This window comes from Peromyscus maniculatus, chromosome 16 (assembly GCF_049852395.1).
Source record: "Peromyscus maniculatus bairdii isolate BWxNUB_F1_BW_parent chromosome 16, HU_Pman_BW_mat_3.1, whole genome shotgun sequence".
NCBI classification, from domain to species: Eukaryota; Metazoa; Chordata; class Mammalia; order Rodentia; family Cricetidae; genus Peromyscus; species Peromyscus maniculatus.
In genome coordinates, this window is record NC_134867.1 from 59,680,621 (window position 1) to 59,696,155 (window position 15,535).

The 15,535-nt window shown below is 53.0% G+C and overlaps 1 protein-coding gene across 1 annotated transcript in view; it reads left to right on the top strand.

Annotated features, from left to right (window-relative positions):
• Positions 1–450: 450 nt before the first annotated feature.
• Slc22a1 (solute carrier family 22 member 1) overlaps positions 451–15,535 on the top strand; it is a 28,524-nt gene continuing 13,439 nt past the window's right edge. The window contains exons 1-7 of the mRNA XM_006978026.4: positions 451–995; positions 6,945–7,048; positions 7,532–7,686; positions 9,686–9,854; positions 11,960–12,074; positions 12,205–12,311; positions 15,229–15,443. Coding sequence (XP_006978088.2) covers positions 582–995; positions 6,945–7,048; positions 7,532–7,686; positions 9,686–9,854; positions 11,960–12,074; positions 12,205–12,311; positions 15,229–15,443 — 1,279 coding nt within the window. The 5' untranslated portion in view covers positions 451–581. The remainder of the gene's footprint in view (positions 996–6,944; positions 7,049–7,531; positions 7,687–9,685; positions 9,855–11,959; positions 12,075–12,204; positions 12,312–15,228; positions 15,444–15,535) is intronic.

Sequence of the window (15,535 nt, forward strand, 5' to 3'; positions counted from 1 at the left end):
TTAAGGCCCCTTAACAGTGGCCCGACATCCCTGCAAAGTGACAGTCCTTAATTAACTTCTGAGACAAGCTCTCCTGTAGCCCAGGCTGATCCCAAACTTGGCTGTATAGCCAAGGATGACCTCGAACTTCTGATCTCTTGGCTGCTGGGATGACAGGTGTGCACTACCACATCTGGCTTATGTGCTGCTGGGGATTGAGCCCGGGGCTTCATAGATGCCAGGCAAGGACTCTACCAGCTGACATTCCCACAGAAGGCTCACTAATAGATATGCTCTTCCGAAGGTTCTGAGAGACAGAAGGTGCTCAAGCCTGCTTGCCTGCTCCCTCTTCCCGGGACTGAGCCCTGGCTCACTTCCCAGAAGAGTAAACAAGGCTCGGGGCAAGCCTGGTGTACTCCCTGCCCTGTGTCAGGGGGCAAAAGGTTATTTCTGGTTGGTTGCCTTCCAGATGTATCTTGCTTGGACAGCAACTTGATTTCAAACCACCTGAGTTCCAAGGACTTTAAATAAGACGCCGCATGAAACCCTGCGGCAGTCCAGAGCAGGTCTGGCTTACTTGGTAAGGGCGCTGCTACCCAGCCATGCCCACCGTGGACGATGTCCTGGAGCAGGTTGGCGAGTTTGGCTGGTTCCAGAAGCAAGCCTTCCTGTTGCTGTGCCTCATCTCAGCTTCCTTAGCTCCCATCTACGTGGGCATCATCTTCCTGGGCTTCACTCCTGATCATTATTGCCAGAGTCCTGGGGTGGCCGAGCTGAGCCAACGATGTGGCTGGAGCCTAGCAGAGGAGATGAACTACACCGTGCCGGGCCTGGGCTCTGCGGACGAGGCCTCCTTCCTCAGCCAGTGCATGCAGTATGAGGTGGACTGGAACCAGAGCACCCTTGGCTGCGTGGACCCACTGTCCAGCCTGGCCGCCAACAGGAGCCACTTGTCACTGAGCCCCTGCCGGCACGGCTGGGTGTACGACACTCCCGGCTCCTCCATCGTCACTGAGGTACTAATGGGTTCTGCATTTTGGGTAATGTAGAGACTGAAAGCAAATCCTGGGTGGTTCAGTGTCTTTTCAGACAGGAAAAGGAGGTCCATTTCCTGTATGCTGTACAGTAGCCAGCTCTGCCCTGACCTCTGTGTTCTTCCCACCAATTGAGTACTAGAGGGGACAGTGAGGCACAAGGTACTATGTGGGGAGCCTGCTTTTTTAAATCTACTTTACATGTACCATGTATGTGGGTATGTATATGTGTGTGTCATGGTCTGTGTGTGTGTGTGTGTGTGTGTGTGTGTGTGTGTGTGTGTGTATAGTTTAAGTGTTTGAAGGTCAGAAGACAATTTGTAGGAGCTCCCTCCTTCCACCCTGGGGGTCCCAGGGACTGCACTCAGGTCATCAGGCTTGGCAGCAGACACCTGTATCTTTTGATATCTCACAGCCCAAGCCTTGCCTGTTCTCCTGTAACTTGCTGACTCATCTCCGAGTCCGCAGTCTTTACCGAATGTCCTGCTCCCCTGTGGTTGGTGTTGTGGAATCCCCTCATCTCTTTCCGTGGTGACAAGTGGCCTAAACAATGGCCATTGGGAGAGTATGGGAATCACCTTGGCTCGGGTCAGACTATGTGATACCAGCTCTTATTGGCTGACTATGTCTGGGTAAGATACTTGGCTTCTCTGAGTCTTGGTTCCCCCATAGGCAAGCAGGATGACAATAACTTCACCCACTGTAAGGATGACCTGAGAACTGGGAAGGTGATCCCCAAACACAAACAGAATCACACTGTTTGTGGCCTGGGAGTTGCTGTGATGGTATCCGAGAGCCCTGACGGCATCGTTGACGGCATTGACTCTTAGTGCACTTGGCTTTGACAGTCTTGTTTGTTTTGGGACAGGGTCTCACTATGTAGCCCCGCTTAGCCTGGGACTTCTCTTTTTGTAGATCAGGCTGACCTTGAACTCACAGAGATCCCCTTGCCTCTGTCTCCCGAGTGCTGAGATGACAGGTGCTTCTACACCCCCGACATAGTTTATGTGGTCCTGGGACTGGAACCCGGAAGGCCTCACGCAAACAATGCGATTACTCTACCAGCTGAGTTCCATTCCCTGTGCCCGCCTGAGTTCTTTTCTCGGCCTCCTTGTCCTCGCCCACCTCTTGTGAAGCCTTCAACCTGAACACCATCTTGATTCTGAGGCACCCAGGTCCAGATAGAACTGCTACTCTGTCGAAACAGACCGAACTCTTTCATTTGGCAGTAGGGTAGGGTTGCTATGTTTATCAATAAAAATAGAGTATTCCCAGTTAAATTTGAGATAAACAACAACTGTTTCTATGTAGCACAGGCTAGCCTCAAACTCACAGTGATCCCCTTTCCTCAGGCCTCCAAACGGTAGGAATAAAGGCACGAACTGCCATACCTGGCTAACATCTATATATATCATGTCTCTGGGTGACATGAGATTCCATGTTTAAAAAACAAAACAACCCACAAGAAGATAGAAAGGTAAAGTGACTTGAGAAACGTCATTCATCATGGGCGTTGTGGGACAGAAAGATAGGATGTAAGGGGTATAGACGCTGTGTGGATTATGAGTAGTGTCTAATTTAAGGGTTCTGACTTAGGGAGAAGGATGGGGAGCTACGGATGACAGGATAGGAACCCAGATGACGTGGCCCCCTGGGCAGGGGTGGTGCCCTGCAGTGTCAGGGCCAGAGAGAAGGGAACAGATGCAAGAGGCCAGAGCAACTTGAAGAAGAGTTGACCATCCGCACACACAGGAGGGGGCTTCAGTGACCCCCCAAACTAGAGCTCGGTGAAGACACTGAAGTGTGTAGTGGTGTCCAGAGGGACAGTGAGGGCCCGGCTTAGAAGAAAGAGCGTGGCACTGGGCTGAGTTTGAAAGTCAGTGGTGTCCATCTGGAAACATTCAAGGGTGATAAGAAACCCAGCTGTGGGCAAATAAATGACTCATCTTGTAAACTGCCTACTGTGCGATCATGTGGACTACTGTGTACACCTAGGATTTGAGTTCAGACACCCGGAGCTCCTGGTGAAAGCCAGTTACGGTAGCATATACCTGTAAGGCCATTGCTCCAGTGGAGAGATGGGAAGTGGAAACCTTAGACTCCCCCAGACCTTGTGGGTGGGCTAGCCTGGGGTTCACAATGGCCAAGTAACAAAGAGGGCTGGTGAGATGGTTCAGCTGGTAGAGGCCCTCGCTTCCAAGCCTGACTTCCTGAGCTCAGTCCTTGGAACTCATAGGACAGGAGAGGACCAACTCCTGCAAGTTGTCCTCTAATGTATGTGTACACACACACACACACACACACACACACACACACACACACACACACTAAATATAAAAAAGAGAGAGGCCCTGTCTTAAAGAAGGCGGAAGGTAAGGGCTGACATTCAAGGTGTCTGACTTCAACATGTACACTATGGCATGTGCATACCTATAGTCACTCACATGTGCATCCACACCATACACGCGTGTGTGCACACACACCATACACGCGTACACTCATTTCACACACAAAAGGAAAAATGAGGTGGAAATCGATGGAGGAAGATACTTTGTGTCGACCTCTGTCCTCTGTGTACAGGCACACACACACACACACACACACAAGTCCATGTACGTGTGACACACGCACGTGCAGACACAAAAGAGGCTCAGCTGTGGCAGGGCAGGAGGGCGGTGGAGACTGGCTCCTGGATGGGCGCTCACTCCCATTTATCTCTCCCTTCCAAGTGCTTTCAAGCCACGCTTGCCTCACCACGTATCCCAAACCAGAGACCAGGAGCTAAGTGTAGTTACTCATTTCTGCGGAACTAATTTTTAACTCGCCTTCGCCTTGGACATTGGAACTTGCTTTGGGGAGGAAGGGGCATGATCTTTGTTTCGGTCCCACCCCAAGGCTGGGGGTTGGGATCTTGAGGCACACTCCCCCCCCCCCTCCACCTCCCGCCAGGGGAGGAATAAGATCTTGCTTAGCTTTTGTTGCCCTCACCGCCTTGGTGAGCCCCAGCTCCACCACGGCCCACACACCAGGCTAGAGAGAGCCGCTGACCCCAGCCGCCGTGGGCATTGTGCAATTGGAAGCAGCCTTTGGACAGAAGTGAGCTGAGGTCGCCACACTGGTGCTTCCCAGACTTATTTGAATTTGTGAGACACTGAGGTAGAACAAGGGCCCTGGGTGACTCTGATGAGGCAAACCGCGAAGAAAAGTTGCCAAGTCCTGGGGCAACTCCAGTGGTCTTAGCAGAGAGGCCCAGGGACCCCCACCCTCTCCATCCTTGCCCTTTGTGGGCTCTCTGCAGGGGCATGAATGTGCCTCGGGTGCAATGGATGGGTGGAGTTGGGAGTGGGGGGATCTAGACACGGATACTGGACAAGTGTGGGGGAGTGTTGGTCCTCAGGGAGCAGTGGCATTGGGAGGTGAGACTGAGTCAAGATGGCCCGGCTTCCTCTGCTACGGCAGCTATCTGGTTCCACACACAGTCCCAGGGTAGAGTGGCCATCTCCACCCGTGAGGAAGGGAACAGAACGTCCCACAGCAACACTAGCTTGCAAAGATCAGATGGAAAGCCAACAGTGGCCAAGAAGGGATCACATTGAGACCTAGGGGCAGCAGTCCCATGGGCCTCCCCTGTCCCGTGACTTTAGTGACAGACAGAACATTGTCATGGGACACAGAGTGGAGTAACAGAGGCACAGTTGGGTGGATGAAGATATGGGGCCTTGGATGCCCAGGTGACACCCAGGACTGATCTGTCCCAGTGTGTCCTATCGATAGAGCACAAGACAAATAGGAAACCTGGAGAACTCGGGGCCTCAGAGGGACACACTGAATGTGTCTGGGAGACATGTGCCTCACGAAGCCATGTGTTAGGCTGGGGTAGGTGGAGAGAATCAGAGTACCACTGTCCAGGGCCTTGTCACCTTCCCAGAGCAGCAGATAGTGTCTGGGCACAGGTTGGCAGATACCAAGGCTGCCATTTTTTTTTTCCTGGCAATGCATGATCTCATTTATCTTTCAGAAAAATGAGGGGCCGTGTCAAAGAATGCACAGGCTAGTCACATAGATAGACCTCAGCCAGCCGAGTACCACGACTCTAAGACTCAGTGTTGGACCTTGTGACGGGTCAAGGGTAGAGAATCACCGGATCGCTAATGAAATCTTAGCATGTAAGTTAAAAGGATTCGACATTTACCAATTTCTGACCTCCGGCGCGCTCACAGCGGCCGTGCAGGGACACAGTAGGAATGCTTCAGCCTGGGAAACCGGGGCTCAAGTTACTAAGTGACTTGTTGCTGCTGTACCCCATAGTGTTGCTCCAGGCTGCCCGAGCCAGGGCTCCACAGCACGGCACAGAGCAGAGCAACAGGGAATGCAGGCTGGTAAGAAGAGCTGTGCCAGCACCGGGGATGGCAAGAGGCCCCATCCAGCCCCAGTGCCCAGCCTCCTGGAGTCTGACCTGTCTGCCCCACGCAGCTCTGAAGAGAAAGTGACCTGCTGTACAGAGACCCCGAGCCCTGCTCAGAATGTGCCCGCGCTTTTGGCCAGGAAAGGTCCTTCCCCGGCCTCTCTCGCTTCAGACCTCTAAACAGAGGGGCAGGTCTGGGGCCATCCTTCTTCCCTGTCTCCTACTTAGTTCCACCCCTAGTTCTTGACATGCAGGCCCCCCACACTCTCAGGCTCTACCCCATGAACCCCCCCCCCCCGCCCCCCCCCCAGTCTGGGCCCCTTCTGTTCCATTGCTACCCACAGCTCCTTTAGTACCAGAGTCCAATTAAGATACTAACACAATATCTACATGCTCTGGAAAACAAGACCTTTTTGTTTGAGACAGGGGAGCCCAGACCGGCCTTGAACTTACTATGTAGCAGAGGAGAGCGTTGAACTCCTAATCCTTCCTGTTTATTCTCCTCCAGTACTGGTGTCACAGGCATGGGCCACTATGCCTGACTTTATGTTTCCTTTGTTACGTGTCTTTGTACTGGGTTATATTCCCGTGTGTGTGTGTGTGTGTGTGTGTGTGTGTGTGTGTGTGTGTGTGTGTGTGTGGTGTGTGTGTGTGTGTGTGTGTGTGTGTGTGTGTGTGTGTGTGTGTGTGCACATGCACAGGTGCTTGCCAATGGAGGCCAGAGGTTGACACTGAGTGTCTTCCTCCAGCACTTTTCATCTTGTTTTGTGAGGTGGGGTCTGTCTCTGCATGTAGAGCTCTATATTTTGACTAGCCTGACTGCTCAGGAAGACCCTGGGAGACGCTCATCTCCTTCACCCAGCACTAGGGTTAGAGGCACCCAGTTTTTGTTTTTGTTTTTGTTTTGTTTTGTTTTAGACAGGGTTTCTCTGTGTATCTCTGGCTGTCCTGGAACTCACTCTGTAGACCAGGCTGGACTTGAACTCTGAGATCTGAGATCCGCCTGTCTCTGCCTCCCCAGTGCTGGGATTAAAGGTGTGTGCCACCACTGCCCGGCATGTGCCTAGCTTTTTACATGGGTGCTGGGGATCTGAACCCTGGTCTTCACACTTACACATTTACCCACTGAGCCACCTCCCTGGCTCTTGGTTGTATTTCTCTGTGGAGAGCTTCCTTGGCAGCTACAAACTCTTCGGAGGATGTTTGTCTATTCTTGCTCCTTTCAGAGTGACACTTTGTCCAACAGTAGCCAACTACCGATGGCAAAGCCAACGACAGCCATCTTCACAGACACCAGGGTGTCGGGAAGAAGCTGGGCATGGCGGAGCCAGACCGATGTTGATGTTTCCTGCGTCTTGGGAACTTGTGTTAGACGCAACTGATCCAGCCTGTGGGGGTGGGGGTGGGGGGGGTGGGGGAGGGGTGAACTTCCGTGGGGCCGTTTGCTTGGTCTGGCAGAGGATGGGAATGGGCCCCTGGCTTTCCCATGAGTCTCGCTTTTGTTCTGTCTCCACCGCTGGCTGCAGTTTAACCTGGTGTGTGGAGACTCCTGGAAGGTCGACCTTTTCCAGTCCTGTGTGAACCTGGGCTTCTTCCTCGGCTCCCTGGTTGTGGGTTACATCGCGGACAGGTATGTGAAGGCGGTCCATTTGAGCCAGCCTTTGGGGAGCGGGCAGTGGTGAGGAGTGTGGTTGGTCAGGATCGATTTCAAAGGGTGGTGCAGAGATTTCCAAGGGTGGTACAGAGATTTCAAGGACGGCCAAGTAGGGGCTTCGTGCTGCTGGGATTGGCGGCGGGGGAGCCGGGCAGCTGTGGAATGGGCATGAAAACGGGGGAGAGGAGCAGGGCTGAAACAGAAACAGAATCAGAATGTTATGCTTTGAGCAGGGAGGTGGCCATGGGGCATTTTGGCTTGCAAGCAGCCAAGTCTCAGCTGTTGGTGGGCTTGCGCTCATACCAGAGGTAGGGCCTTCTAACTTAGATACACAGAGTTTGGAAACGTGTCTAAATGGTCTATGAGATACACAGGAAGGCCGTCAGGTAGGCATGCAGGGTTCGTGCATGCCGGGCCTCGGATTCTTAATCCCTCCCACACACCCCTCTGCCTCTGCAGGTTTGGCCGTAAGCTGTGCCTCATGGGAACCACTCTGGTCACCTCCCTGTCAGGCGTGCTGACGGCTGTGGCCCCAGACTACACATCCATGCTGCTCTTTCGTCTGCTGCAGGGCATGGTCAGCAAGGGCAGCTGGGTGTCCGGCTACACCCTGAGTAATTACACATGGGCTTGTGGGGGGCGGGGAGGGCGTCTCTGGGTCCATGAAAGATAGGGGTGAGGTAGTGGGACTCATGGAGGTTTGGAGAGCAGGGGATGTTGGGGTGGGTGGGGTCTAGGGAAAGGCAGGCAGCTAGTTGAGTGGCGGGGAACTGGGGCTGTAATTGTAGAGATAAGAGTTCCTTTGCTCTCAGCAGCCCTATTGGTGAGGGGAGGGGGATGGACAGGAAGTGAGGTAGGTAGAAGAATATTTTAATGTTGTAGCAAAACCCCTTCAAAGCCAGGCTACAGACACCACTGAATTGAATGAAAACCTGGGACAATATGAGATGGCTAAGATGTGGGGACAAAAAGAGGTTCTGCCTTGAGAAAGGATGACTCACTATTGAGGTTCAGGTAGCACAGGTTAGCCCGAGACACCTGTACGCTGGCTGATAACGAGCAGTCATGAAGGGCACCTCGGGGTTGAAGCCACGTTCCAGGTCTGAACAGCTGTGGGATTTTAGGCGCGTTAATTCATTTCTCCGTGCCTTCGTGTTTTGGAAATGAGGATAATAGTGTTGCTTTCATCCTGGGGCTTGTGAGAGACAGGCATGCTACTGGGCATCCGATTGGTCCAGAGCAGCGCTGGGCATGTAACCATGTCTGCCAACATCGCTGGTGCTGCTCCGGGCACTGTGGTATGTGTAGGGGCTCCAAGGTAAAATGCGATGTCTCTCTTGCCTGCTTGGATCCCAAGGCTAGAGAGAGGCCTACTGACAGATGCCACAGCGGATTTAGCTGCACGTGGGAGGAGTCTCAGAAGACTTCTGTCACGTGATGGGTCTGTTGGCTCCAGGACACTCTACTCCACCCCCTCTTGCTCACCGGTGACTCTTTCTCAGTCTCCTTTCTTGACTGTTTAGTATGGCAGGACCTCAGGACATTGTCCTGCTGCAACCCCAAGACGGTTTCATCTGTGGACCTTTCTTAAGAGTCACCCACACTAGTCTCCTGACGGCTGCTCAGGCTACCACCCCATCACTCCACCGCCACCTTGCACCCCCATATTCCTTCAGCGAATCTTGTTATTGGCTTCACAACCTAGACTGGTCCTGGCCCTGCCATAGTCTCATCCTCACGCATACCTCCTGACGGCATGCGTATTCAGTTCTCGACTCCTTAGCAGAGGGGGCCTTTGCGGACACAAACTCATGGCACTCTGCTGCCTATGGTACCACGCTACGAGTGAAGGTCCCTTAGTGTCCCAGGATCAGCTTCCCTAACTCAGCCTTACTCCTCTGTCTTTGTACCACACACACCCTTCCCACCACCTGGATCTCCACACAGTCCCTTCGCCACACCTTATGGCGCTGTTACCGCCAGGACTGCGCTCCTCCAGTATCTGAGAGGCAACGCTGCTCCCCTCCCTGGTGACTTTATTCTAGCCACCCGCCTGCCCACCCATCCCGTGTAAAGCGGCAGGTCCTTCTGCATTCGCAGCCCCCAGCGAGTGCCTGACTTATCTGTCTCCCATGGGGAAGGAGAATGCCTTCCATCTGGGAACAAGAGGCTTCATTTACCTTCCAACCCCAAGAGCAGTGCCAGGTTCGCGGAAGGGATGCTAAGATCCTTGTGGAATTAGTGACGTTGCCAGAACCCTGGGAGACTTTCTAGCCCAGCAGGGAGTTTCTATGAGGAGCAGAGGCTCGAGCCTTGAAGCATGGCAAGGGAGACCTAGACAGCAAGGAAGAAGGCCGAGAGAGAGGGGCAGCGAGAGAAAGCCCGGTGGCAGACTGGCCTGGTAAACCTGTGGGCTCAGGCAGAGTGGCGTTAGGCCGGGTGAGGGGCCAGGCAGTGCAGACTGGGTTTAGGGGAAGGGCAGGTGGGAAACGCGCAGACGCGCGGAAGGAAGCCAGGGGGGTGGGTGAGGCGAGGGCTGTGGCTGGTGAGAAGCGGGAGTCAGGAGCCAGGCCCCTCTAGGTCCCTCTTCTCTGACCACCGTCTCTTTTCCAGTCACGGAGTTTGTCGGTTCCGAGTACAGAAGAACGACGGCGATCCTGTACCAGATGGCGTTCACGGTGGGGCTGGTGGCTCTCGCCGGCGTGGCCTACGCCATTCCGCACTGGCGCTGGCTCCAGCTGGCGGTCTCCCTGCCCACCTTCCTCTTCTTGCTGTACTACTGGTAATGCATCCCCGGCCAGAGGCAGGGTGGCTCTGCGTGACCTTCCCGCTCCACGCTGTGTCTGCTCGCCGCCGTGGGGCTAGGCTCTGGGGGCATGGAGGGCGGTCCTGACCTCTGCCCACTGCACAGGCCACCTTCCAGCAGGCATGAGCCTCCGCGCTCCCTTCTGTGGCCTGGTGCTTGCACGCTAGGCATGCCATCCTTCTGCTGTCCCCAGGGCTCCTCGCAGCATGGGCTGCTGCTGTCCTTCCACAGCGTGCCCAAATTCACCCCACCCTCGGATAGACAGGGGTGATACAGCAAGGATGCACAGAGGCTACCTGCCCATCTCAAAGCCTGTGCACCTTCTTCTAGAAACCCAAGGCAAGCCAACCAAAGGGAGATTGGCCTGGGGAGTCAGGATCCAATAGTGTGTGTTACCCAGGGGCCCTGGGAAAGCTTGGAGATAGTCTTTATAAACTATCTAACACAGGGAGACGGACAAGAGTGGATACTTTCCTACGCGGCCGCTACGTCCTGCCGTCCCCAGAGGCCCTCTAGCGACACCACTTTAAGTCGGTTCACCCCACTTTCTTGCCTGCTTTCCCTCCTCGGTCTCCCGTCTCCTCTCCTAGCATCCTGTCTCACTTCATGTCTCTGTTGAAAAGGCTCCGCCCTGCCTCTCATCTAACTACATGATAGGCACTTGATCTTTAAGAATGTGTGTGAGTGGGCTGGGCAGCGGTGGTGCACACCTTTAATCCCAGCACTCGGGAGGCAGAGCCAGGCAGATCTCTGTGAGTTCGAGGCCAGCCTGGTCTATAGAGTGAGATCCAGGACAGGCACCAAAACTAGAGAGAGAACCCTGTCTCGAAAAACAAAACAAAACAAAAAAAGTACGTGTGAGTGAATCATGGATAGAAGGGCTCTGCTGGAAGCCTTCTCTGGGGAAGGTGCACACTGTGCCATCCCAGAACAGGAACACCCCCCAGTACAGTGTCAATCTTATTAGCCGTGTGTGCTTTGCACACCCGAGTGATAAGCAAACCCACAGTGCTAGTCTGTACTGTGCGGGGGAGAGGCTGCTGCAGGGAACAGGCTAGCTTGCCCATGAAGCATTTATCAATTTTGCTGGGGACAAATCTTACTTCAGGGGACGCTGGGCTAGACTCAGCCTCTACATGGAAGCTGGTACCTGGGTGGGTGGATGGGCTGGGAGGCGCCTGTCCCCTCCCTGCAGACTGAAAGGGGGTTTTCTGTGAGGAAGGGCCCTGGCTATATGTGGATGTTTAACCAGGGCACACCCTAGTTGTGGAAGACCATGGCATCAGAGTCTCAGTCCCTGACCTGAAACTTCCCATCTGAAACAGCTCAAACTGGACATGGTGACACATGCCTGGAATCCCAGCACTCGGGGTGGGGAGAGGGGTGGAGGATGCTGAGGCGGGAGGATTGCCATGGGGTTCAAGGCCATCCAGGCTACTTAGTAAGTACCCAGCTTGCCAAGAATACATACAAAGACCCTGTCTCCACATGATCTTATAATAGGACCCTGCTTCAAAATAAACAAAGAAATAGAGGGAGGGAGGGAGGGAAGGAGGGAGGGAGGGAGGGAGGGAGGGAGGGAGGGAGGGAGGGAGGGAGGAGGAAATAGCATGTCGTCCAATTTTAGGGCAAGTGAATCCTTAGTTTAGGAAATAGCATGAACCTTGTTTAGCACTTTTTATACATTTGCTATGTGCAGGGCAGGGTATGTGGAGCACCTACCCAGTGTGTTTTCTCCAGAACAGGGCTCCCAACCTCTAAGAGAGATGGGTCCCCACTTCACAAAAAAGAAGACTGTGAGGGGAGCCCTGATCCCTTCTGCTTTAGGAACCTTAGCTGCTGACCCTTGAGTAGCAGTGACCTATAGAGCTCATGCATGGGCCACACAGCATGAGCCACACAGCATGGGTCACAACTGTGCATCACAACCTAGGCCTTCCTTTACAAGCGCCTTGGGGAATCACAATCCTCCTGGAGGATCTTGGGATGCTCTGAGTCATGCTACTGCACCACTCTCATCAAGGGCTGAGGTGGGGAGAGCTCTTGGGGAAAGACACTACAGTTACGAGCTGTGTCTGCAGGTGTGTGCCAGAGTCCCCTCGATGGCTGTTGTCCCAGAAGAGAACCACCCAAGCAATAAGGGTTATGGAACAAATTGCTCAGAAGAACGGGAAGTTGCCCCCGGCCGACCTGAAGGTACCAGAGTTCAGAAGGGAGTCTTCCCTTTGTGGGTTTGGGGCTGCCTCATGATCTACATGGGACCCCTCCCCGGGGGACTGTCATGTGCACACAGACCAAGTGTAGTGAAGACTGACTCTCTCCCCAGATGCTCTGCGTGGAGGAAGACATCTCAGAAAAGCAGAGTCCTTCATTTGCAGACATGTTTCGTACTCCCAACCTGAGGAAACACACCCTCATCCTCATGTATCTCTGGTGAGCACTTGTTCTTCCTACACATCTCCCCCTGGGGGCGGGCCACTGCTCTGTTGCTGTCCAAGTATTGGGTGCCAATAAGCCTGTAGAAAGAGCATGAAGAGGAGCTGAGCCGTTATTGAGTCTTCAAAGGGGCCCCTTGGCTCTCTTGTTTTAGTAAGAATGGGGGAGAGGTCAACGCTGAGAAGGGTGGAGAATCATGAAGGGTTTCCGAGGCGACCTCAGTCCAAGTGTCTTATGTTCTGGGGGCAGCTGAGTGCTGACTTGGTGTGGTGTAGGGGACAAGGTTCCAATAGCTCAGTGCCTCTAAGTAGGAAGTATCCTTCCTCACATCTAAAAACCTTGTGACCCACCTCTGAGTCCTTGTGCACCCTTGGTTTATGGATAAGGACCTTGTAGCACATAGATGTGCTCGTCCCTGTGCCCACCAAGGGCAGTGTGTACCCCCTACTTGTGTTCATGAGGAAGAACCCTATCTGTTTGTCTAGGACATCTGCCAGTCCTCCACACAGGGCTGCTTCAACATGAATCTTAAGCTATTCCCTCAGCAGCCATGGCTGGGCTGCTGTGCTCTGGGTCTCCCCTTATATAGGAACTGACCTGATGTCCTGTTTGCCTTTCCAAGTTAGGTTTTTAGTGGAACAAAGAGCAGAGCTGGTCAGGTATTGCCTGGCGCATAGTAGGCCTGTGGTAAGTGTTTACTGAGTGCCGAATGAGTAATCATAGTTCCACGGATTCTCTGACCCCTTTAGACACCAGGCTCATCACTCCTCCCCTGCCATGGCGCCCTCCACCTCTCTCATGGGGTCCTGTGCCCAGCCGCGGGTGTTACAGCCCCCCACGTGTCTACTCTATGTTCGGACCAGTAGGGTGTCTCCTCTGTGTAGCACCTGTGACTCACTGCGGATGGGAACAGTGGCTTGCTCTCCTGTCCCACCATCAGCTTTACCATCTCCGCCCTGACACACTCCTCCCAAGAAGGCAGCTGCCAGCTCCATTTTCCTTCTCCCATCACCTGGTCCCTCAGCAAACTCTATATAAACTTGACCTCGAAAGTTCATGAAGTTCTGTTGTTTCTCATGTGTCCTCTCCATCACAGCGAGGGGATGTGAGATCTCCATCTCATGTGCTGCAGCAGCCTGCATCCACCCCGCCTCCCTCAGGCTGTGCTTTGTAAGGCAGTCAAACTTTCTCAAACCTTTCCTATGTCTTCCACTGGCTTCTAAATCCAACAAGAATGGAGCTACGTTTCTTCTTGTGACCTACTTGGCCTCCTGTGGCTCAAACCCAGGATGGCTCTCACTTCTCCCTCCCATGCTATCTACTTGCTTATTTTATTTTTTATTTGTGTGTGTGTGTGCATGCGTGTGTGTGGGCATGTGTGTGTGCTATACGTGTATGTTTGTATGTATATGTCTATGGTCAGCATGAGATGTCTTCTACGCTCTCCACCTCATGTTTTGAGTCAGAGTCTCTCACTGTGCCTGGAACTTGCTAGTTCAGCTACATTGCCTGGCCAGCAAGCCTCAGGGATTCTCCTGTTTCTTCCCCCAGCTCCGAGGTTACAGAATGTGCCATCAATCACACTGGCTGTTTATGTAGGTGCTGAGGCTCTGAACTCATGCTTGTACAGCAAGCATTTTATCAGCTGGGCCATCTCCCTAGCCCACACCTGCTTCTTTTTACTAAGGTAATCCAAAGGGCCTATGGCTGCATCTTGGCCGTGTGGCTGTAAGAGAGTACCTGCACCAGTCTGTGACACAGGGGACTCAGCAGCAGCGTGAGAAATAATATGCTGAGATCACAGGCAGCTGGAAATGAGTGAGATGATCTGAGTAAAGGGCCCGCGACAGTGTTGGATACAGCTGCAGGAATTTCTTAGCACATTTTGATGTGTGTGTGTGTGTGTGTGTGTGTGTGTGTGTGTGTGTGTAATTCCAGGGTCTGCCAACAGATGGCAGCACTAATTCACTGACTGGTTGACCAGTTAGTTATACACAGTTTTTTCTTAAATGTGACTGTTGGAGGCTGGCAGCCATTTTTTTTTTCTGGGATAAAACAATAGTTTCTTATGGATTAAAATCTTACCATTGCAATGCCAATTGGGATGCAATGGTGACAGCTTCCAGAATAGTATCGTTTCCCTTAATGACATGAGGTCCCTCAAGTTTGGACTTGAGCTGCTGATTTAATGTCTTCGTTGATGATGCAACATGGTCCACGATGTTGCCATGCTTTCCTTGAATATGGATGGAGTTGGTGTGGTGGGTGAAGAGAGGACCTGAATGTGCCTGATAAAGACAGAGCTGTGAAGTCAGAGATCTTGCTAGCTGTAGATCCTTGATTTTGGAAGGATGAATCCGATGCCCATGGTAATATCCCTACCTTTGCTGTGTGCCAGGAGCTAGGCTCCTTTGTCTGTTGTCTCCGTAAATATTCACAACAGAACGATATGCTCTCTGCCATCACTTCCCCACTCACAGGTAAGGAGACAAGCAAGTCAGTCACTCAGTGTCCCCATGGTCACACGGCTTACAAAGCAACCTGACACCAGGTCCTGTACGCTCTTGTTGCTGCACATGCTTTCTACTTTGTGGGCCTGTAGGAGTGTTTGAGGTCACTCTGTGTGGGGCTCAGCACACTTCCAGACACCTGAGCTTGCAGTGAGCGGGAGTATCTGGCTGCAGTCTCTCCTTCCTGTTTCAGATATCCCGGGGGGAAAATGTTTAAAAAGTAGGTGCCTTGGGAATGTCTGTAAGACACACTGTCACATCTGTAGGGACACAATTTCCTATCGGGGATCCCAGAAGGGCACTCTTCATGCCATCCTAACACATCTTGTACCAAGTGACATGTCCTTCTGTCCAGCTGGCTGGGGTCCTCAGAGCCGCCTTTTGACTTGTGGTCTCTTCTGCAGGTTCTCATGTGCAGTGATGTACCAGGGCCTCATCATGCATGTGGGGGCCACAGGTGGGAACCTCTACCTAGACTTCCTTTACTCTTCCCTGGTGGAATTCCCTGCGGCCTTCATCATCCTCGCCACCATTGACCGCATTGGCCGCATCTACCCAATGGCTGTGTCAAATCTGGTGGCAGGAGCAGCCTGCCTCATTATGATTTTTATTCCACAAGGTAAGTCGTCTGTTTTAATCACTTCCCAGATAATCGAATTGTGGGGACGGTGTCGTAACTCCCTGATAAGCTTCTGGAATGAGAATAAAGGC